The sequence below is a fragment of the Limulus polyphemus genome, unplaced genomic scaffold (assembly GCF_000517525.1).
Source record: "Limulus polyphemus unplaced genomic scaffold, Limulus_polyphemus-2.1.2 Scaffold4133, whole genome shotgun sequence".
In the NCBI taxonomy this organism is placed as follows: Eukaryota; Metazoa; Arthropoda; class Merostomata; order Xiphosura; family Limulidae; genus Limulus; species Limulus polyphemus.
The window spans coordinates 11,366-19,322 of NW_013669743.1; the positions used below are offsets into that span (position 1 = coordinate 11,366).

Below are 7,957 nucleotides of genomic sequence, written 5' to 3' on the forward strand. Positions count from 1 at the left end.
AACTCATTTCTTTAGATCCACTGGGAAGACTGGAAATGGTGATTGGAGGGATGAAATCCAGAAGCAGGAGAAACTTCAATGTGATGTAAGAAATGTGACAAGGGAGTAAGGGACTGTCCACATTCTACCTGCAATATCACGTCCACAGAATACTGATGGCAGATTCAAGAGGAACTGTGAAATGATGAACTTTATGGGTGGGGGACATGAAATAGAATGGTTAGCCAGTTGTAACAAAAGATGGTCTGTTGAACTCCCCACACCTTGATGATGTACATTGATATGGAAAGACCACTCTACAGAAAACTAAACACCAAAAGGATAAATGTATCCAGAACTGCACCCAACTTGTCTAGAGGTATCTATAAACAGGTATAAGTCCAGGCAGGTTGGAGGAATATAGAAGCTCAGAGTTTTGTGAAAACTTTGGAGCCACCATGACATTAAGGGGGAAAGAGATGGAAGTTAGAAATGAGAAAAAACAGTGAACCACAAGGTATATTCCATTGATCTGTCAAAATCCACTGCAAAGATCATATAAGAAGTAAAAAAACCCCAAAAGAGACAGAAGCTCAAGTACAGGAAGAAAAGGAAATATGAGAGTCTTGAAAATCAGAAGTTCCATATTTTGGAAAAGTAAAGAAGATTGAGCCTACCCTTCCAAGTAAGGTGATAAAAATTCCCAATGAATCATATATGCAGAATGGGATCAATACTGACTTAGGATTCTGACCAGTCAACCCAAAGGAGAAAGAATGTCATAGCAGATTATACTTCCCAGGACAGGGCTAAAAGTTGTGAGATATAAAGATAGTGGTGAAATGCACACCCAACAAATGCAGTTTTCATGTGGATTCCCTCAGAACTTAATTGAAAATAAACAGGTGTCAGCTCTGAATAACAAAGAAAACTCCTAAGAGAAACCATATGGGGACCAAGGGTTTCCTTTAAACAGAGTCAACATTTGTAAGAGCCATTCTCCTACAGGACAAATACCGAGGGGAGATTCATGAAACAACTGATCACTGAGCTCTATGATGGTTGGCCTCTTGAGGAGGACTACACCAGAAAGGTGTCTCAAGACAAGGAGCTTACCAAGATGACTTCCTAAAGAAATGGTTTCAATTGGGGTCCCATGTTTTTCAGATTAGTATGACGCTAATACAGTAAAGCTGTTGAGGTAGTGAAGCAGAGTCTGAGGAAGAAAGGGTAAATGAGATAGAAAACTAAGAAGATGAGTAAGCAAAAGATGAAGAATAACGGACAAAAGGTAAAAGGGGGTCAAACTACAAGATTATGAAAATCCTGAAGTTAGGGGAAGAGACTCAAAGGAGAGGAGACAAAGAAGTCTAACCACAAGCCACAGAGAAGGAATCTTATGTTCAGGGAAGATGTGGCAACTGAATCAAAATGAAGTACAAATTAAAAGAATCTGCAAGAATATCTTATACATATACTGCAAACTGTGGTGTCTGTCTGAGCATTCGTCTTTCTCCCAGATGAAAAGCTGTGCACACAGGCAAAGCTCAACATTCACTTTTGAAATGACAGGAGAACAGGCATGAATAACGTTGATGCCAAATTTTATTTTGTAAGTAGGATATTCTACACTACATTGTTAGGAATTAATCACACTATCATTCATATATCAAAATGTGACGTAACTTAAAGAATAAAAATTTAGATTTACTGTATGTTATTGCTGAGTGGCTCTAAGCATGACTGAAATGTTCAACAATTACTTTTTGCAGTGGGCAGTATAAATAGCTCAAAGTTTTGACTCTGAATGAAACCAAGAGTGAAACACAATTAGCATTTTCAAGTTAGTGAAATAATTTAAATTGATAGATTAACTTAAATTTTTCCCATCACTGGGGATGGGTACTTTTGCTTGTAACAAATAGGTCAGAAAGGAAGAGGGGCAAAAGATCTTATGAGTTGAGGTACATGCACGAGGCTCACTCGAGAGCAAACAGAAGTCAACTGTAGTAAAAGAACTAATTTGAAATATCTAAGTTATAAAAGCAGTGAAGGACAAAGATGAGTGCTACCTGAATTTGTCAGAAGTAAGAACCAGAAGCAAATGTAAGTTGTGAGAAGAGCCGGATCAATACCATCCAAAAAAAAACGGCAGAAGGCCATGTGTCCTGAGTCCTAGATGAACTAATTAAATGATGTACAATGATGGTAACATCACAGGCTGGCATAGTACATTATTATGTGTAGGGGTGGGAATTTTGTCCAAAGGCTTGGTGCATGTGCAAAAACGTTTTGATAGTGGCAAGAGATAATAGCTTTGTTTGTTGGAGAGGTGAGTAGCATTTCTGAAAAGGGTTCTACCAAAGTTCTACCTCAAAACAAAAAGAGATGGAGCATCCTGAAAGAACTACATACCTAAGTCATTCAGTGTATTGAAACATGTAGTTATATACGACTGTCTATTACATCCAATTTCCATGATTAGTACATACCATTACAAATAAGAGCTTTAAGTTTGCTGATCAAGTGATTTAGTCTAACAGGAAAATCCTCTGCATGTAGATCTCCTTCACAGGTTAAAACTGTGTTGACCAAAGTCTGCTCCTCCTTCTCCATAGCTAGCAATAAACAAATGTATATTTTATCAGAAAACTACAGCTTAGTACTCAATGAAGGCTTTGCCACAAAAGCTCCATACAACAATAATAACATTCTTAAGTTAAAGGGCCTTTTATATCAATCAAAGTTAACATTTTTTTACACTTAAAAATGTATTTCTGATAGGTACTTCTGTTCACATAATAGCTTTCTGACTTGTGCTGCCGTCTATACGCATAATTTTTGCTTGTCACTAGCCTTGATGTTCACACCTACCCTCACATGATTACATGCGGTATAGCTGTGCTGCAGTATGCAAATGAGCATGTGACAACCCTCCACCAATAGGAGCATGACACACCCTCCTAGCACAGCTGACTCCCTTATACAGTAGAGCACCATCATCACATCAAAATTAGACAAAAAAGACAAAACAGAAGTGGGGATGATGGGTGGGAAGTGTGAAAAGAGGTATGTATCTATTGGAAATACATTTTCAGTGTAGGAAAATATTAACTTCCAATATGATACTTTAACTCCGCTCTCATAATAACTAGAATCCCACAATGAAATAGTGAAGGGACCAGTGCAACAGTTACCTAGACAAGCACTCTTCATAAGGCATCTGATGAGAACCCATGGAGTGTGATACCCTAATGTATGGGGTGGAAACAACATTCATTCAATCTGAAATTGGACATGCCTGATGGTGTAGAGTGGCTAGGATCAGACCATATTCTGTGGGTCAACTCCAGTCCACATGGAATCAGGTATTTGTCTTCTGATCTAAGTTAAGAGGAGGGTCCCAACTGTCTGTACCTCAAGACCAGGAAGCAGAAGGGAAAAAGAACTTCCATTCCAACAAACTAGCCTGGTCAATATGATTAGCTATTGCCTCCAAACAGTCTTTAGTAAATGTTAGATCAATGATGAAAGGATCAAACTCTTAAATAGGGTCAAAAGGAAGCCAAATGACCTTTTCCCAATTTTGACTATGGTACTTGAGACAGATGGCACTAATCAAGGCCAATCTTCAGAGTAAGTTAAGGGGAAATGCACCATAAATTGACCCTCTATTCAATATTTCCACCACCACAGAATGAACTGTATCTATTTAAGTATCCCAGGAAGATAAAGTGTGATGGTAACTGAGATCATCAAAGATCATCAATTCATGTACGTTTCTACCAGCTTGAAAATAAAAAAAATATCTACCAAAACAAAAATATCATAATGAAAGGTTTTGGGAACAGATAAGCCCTGGTACAAAGAAACTCAGGTACAAACTTGTTTTAGCGTGAAAGATCTTGTTTCCATTACACTTCACAAGTTTCAGCAGCATCGCAGAGCACCAACTGTTATTACTAGTAAAGTTCTTCTCTAGAGGTTTTCAGTATAAAAAGTTAAAGACTATGTATTTCATCATTGAGCTATTATTGCCCCTTTCTTAAATGGGACATTCCAGTTCCATATTGACACCAGCCAAGCAGGGTATTGCCTAAAAAATACATAAAGACATACTCATGGATAAACATCTGCTATATAGCCACAACTTAGATATGTGGAAATTATCCTAGGTTCAAAATGGACAGAAGGTAATGCAGAAAAAACTTGTTTCTTTGATCCAGGCCAGTTTTTGAAGGTTTGTAGGCCTACCTTACAGACTAATGTAGCCACAGAATGAAAACACATAAAGGTTCCCCACCTAATCTCCTCAACAATGTTGGTGAAAATTGCCACAGTGAACTATCAATAACAATAAGGATTTGATTGATACTTACCACATAAGGGACATTTTTGAAACCTGCTGATATCACTACTATTCAACAGTTTTCATTAATAAGAAAGGACAGATTGTGTAACATGAATGAATTCATGAAGAAGTAACATTGCTTGTTAACCAACACACTCACTCCATCTCTTTGCATATCTCTGTGCCTTTGGATGTCATTTTCATCCATGTCACTTTTGTCTCTACTTATACACTGTACTCTGTATACCTGTCACAAGTGAAGAAGTTAATCAAAACTCTTCATTAAGCAAAATAAAGATATATGGAACACATAGAAAGTAATTGTCTATTTGCCAGCTCTTTAATTCATTGCGTTTAACTGTTTGATGGTAAACACCTCCTAAAACACCTGAAAGAATTATTATGGTTTCATTATAATAATTATAATCAGAAGTAAAACAAAACTCTTAAAAATTCATTTTGCAGCTTACATAGTAAGAAAACCTCAAAACTTTCCAAAGAAACTGACTACTTTATCGTCAAATTGTAACAAATGTGTGAAGTGTATATTTGTTATGATTTATTATACAAGTGGACTTTTATCATTAACTATATTAATTATTTTACATTAAATCATTAAAGGAAGTAAAGCAAGGCAAAAATCTAATCAAAATGCTAATTGAACGTGCCTTTACAGTACAGCTAGGCAATTACTAGAATTTGCTAATTGCTCGATTATCAAGATTATTAATCAATTCAATACAATTAACTGATTATTCTCATGATATGGCCAATAAAAAAAAAAGGAAAGTTTTTGTCTGAGTTGACAAACACAAAATGTATAATGCTACAACTTAGGTTTCAATACTTGCAGCAGGCACAGCACACAGAAAATGTATTTCTGCCTTCTAAGCTCAGCGCACCAATCTATATATATCTCACCAATTTCGTACCACTATTGAACGTGCTTAGCATGTGACTACTCTTCACCAATAATATTGCATCACCTATATTGGTGCAGCTAGCTCCCTCTGTTATTCCCGCTCAATCCCCACTATTGAAAATTGGCAGGATCTAAAATAATAACACCAGCAGTGGGAAGGAAGGGTGGGAAGTGTGTGATAGGAGATAAGTATATTTCAGAAATATATTTTCAGTGTAAGAAAATACTAACTTCTGATATAGTCTTATCTCTACACACACACTGTAAAGGTGAAGGGGCCAGTTTAGGTGCACAACATAGAAACCAAGAGGAAAGTGATCACCCAGAATGAATGGGTGTGGTGAACTGAAAACGAACTGAAGCACACTCATGAAGTACTGCACTACTTTTGGAACAGGTATGCCCTTTGACCATGAAGAAGGAAATGAACCTGATATGGGCAGAAAAAAAGAATGTACACAAGTGTAATTTATTCTGAGATGTGCAATCCATAGTAAGAAAAAAGCCCTGATGTAGTTATGGAGATACCCAACCTCATTCATACAGACGAGGTTCCACAACTCATTCTTGGCATTAGGAGGTTGAGGATCAATAAAATAAAAACAAATACAGAGTAACATAAACAATGTGGCTAGGGCAAGTGGACCATGTTACATGCACACTCGAATACCGACTATAAACAAAAAGTGTCATATGTCAAACAACCAGAATTATGAAGAGGAAGTTAGCATGCAGCCAAAACTATACATTGCATTTTGAAGTAATAATAGCAATCTGAACACTGAAATCAAATACAAGTTTTGCTCCTTATATTCAATTAAGGAATTAAAAAAACAATGAATAAGTTTTATGCCTTGTAAGTGACATTTTATACAGCACTGCTACTTCTACTTCATATTACTAGATTACTTAGCCTTTTCTTAAAACATTATATTAAAGGCAAGCATTAACATGTAAATGTGGCTAAACCAGCTAATACAGATGGCACTTTAGTATCAGAAAATTAAAACCATTATACAAGTGTATGCATGTGTTTCTGGTTGTCAGCATTTCCAAAAAAAAAAGCTAAGACCCACTCAAAGCAAGTCATTTCAAGAAAACAAAATAGTAAAGGCTACATGTTTGTAACTTAATACAATGCCTTAATACTTTGTAAACAGTAATGATCATTTTTGGATTCAACATACACAAGTCACTCAAAAAAAAAAAAGATTTATTTCCAACTTTTAAGAGAATAATGCTTCTTAAACATTATTTTTGTGAAAAGCTATTAGTTTGATAAACTAGGCAGGAAATGATTACATTTAACCAAGGTACACATACTGGGATAGTACTGCCAGACAAACATGACACAACATTACAATATTATGGTATTTAAATTCAGTATAGTGACTGAATAATTTGAATTCATCTTCTGCATGTAATAATATATATATTATTTTCAAATCAACTACCAGCACATATAGTAAAAATTGTGCTTTGTTTTTCTTAAATTCATATTACCACTTGGTTATTTTTGTTAGCATTGCATGTGAAGTCTGAAGCACAACAAATATAGGACTTCAAGCAAGCTTTCCACCCTTACTTTTATAGTGAAACAAATCCTATTATTTTCCTTTACTTTCTAATGTAGCATAACACAAGTTGTAAATCTTTTAAATGTAAAATTCACTGAAGGAAAATACAAATTCTCACTCTGTTTATTAAATATCACTAACCTAAAACTGAGTAACAGCACCATTAATTGAACAGGAAAACACATCAGAAGAGTTAACATTTTTATGCTTAAGCCTTCACACTGGATATGATTTGTAAACTACAAAATATAAGTAAACAAACGCCTGTACTATGGTTAAAAGAAGACTTTATGCATACAATAATAAAAAAGTACTTAAGTTACAGTATACAGTACCATGCATATGAGCCCTACACTACAGTACACTGTACAGGCTGTCTACAGTATTGCTGTATGTAGTACTAAAATGAAAATTTAAATACAAAAGCATTTGTATTCAAATATTAATTTAAGTTCAAAGACAAACTTTCAAACTGTCATCGTAAACAATCTTTTGGTTTTATATAGGATCGGCTTTTTCTTATAGTTATACCACAATTATAAAAAAAAATGCTTGGCCTATGTTCAATACAATTTAGCCTTTAGTTTAGGCCTAACTAACCTACACATCCGTACTAATACAAATAGTTATTATAGCAATCGTACAAGGCTACGGAACGACTCGCCACCGTCACTAACATGATAATGTGAATACTGAAACCTGACTGAAGTGAAAGTGAAAAAGCAAAGTGATTATTATTGTTTCAATCACATCTTCATTACAAACAATTATAAAAAAACAATACCACAAAGACTTCTTAAACTCACATATATGAATAAAAGGCTTGACTTACCAATATAAATATGCTTGCACTAATTAAATTATGATGTTTTTACATCTTAATTAGCTCTTAAAACTTTTTCACGCATTCACATAGTAGTTAACGTTACACCCAAACTTAGTTTCTGAGATCTTCAAGTCTTCACACGCATGCTCATAGGGGAAGTTGTTTACTAACAATTTTCGTAAAGAGCGCCCCATGTATATATAAATGATTATAATTGATTTTTATGAAAACAACTAAAACGAATTAATGAACAAGTTTTGTAAATTTTCAAAACTTTTATATTTAAAGATTCATTTTTAAGA

At 35.0% G+C, this 7,957-nt stretch overlaps 1 protein-coding gene across 1 annotated transcript in view; it reads right to left on the bottom strand.

Annotated features, from left to right (window-relative positions):
• LOC106470641 (pheromone-regulated protein PRM7-like) overlaps nucleotides 1-7,754 on the bottom strand; it is a gene marked incomplete at its 3' end in the record, with an annotated part of 16,287 nt that extends 8,533 nt beyond the window's left edge. Inside the window, exons 1-2 of the mRNA XM_013931206.2 lie at nucleotides 7,662-7,754; nucleotides 2,472-2,597 (exon numbers count right to left, since the gene is read on the bottom strand). Of these exons, the coding sequence (XP_013786660.1) occupies nucleotides 2,472-2,595 (124 nt within the window). The remainder of the gene's footprint in view (nucleotides 1-2,471; nucleotides 2,598-7,661) is intronic.
• Between the last annotated feature and the right edge of the window lie 203 nt (nucleotides 7,755-7,957).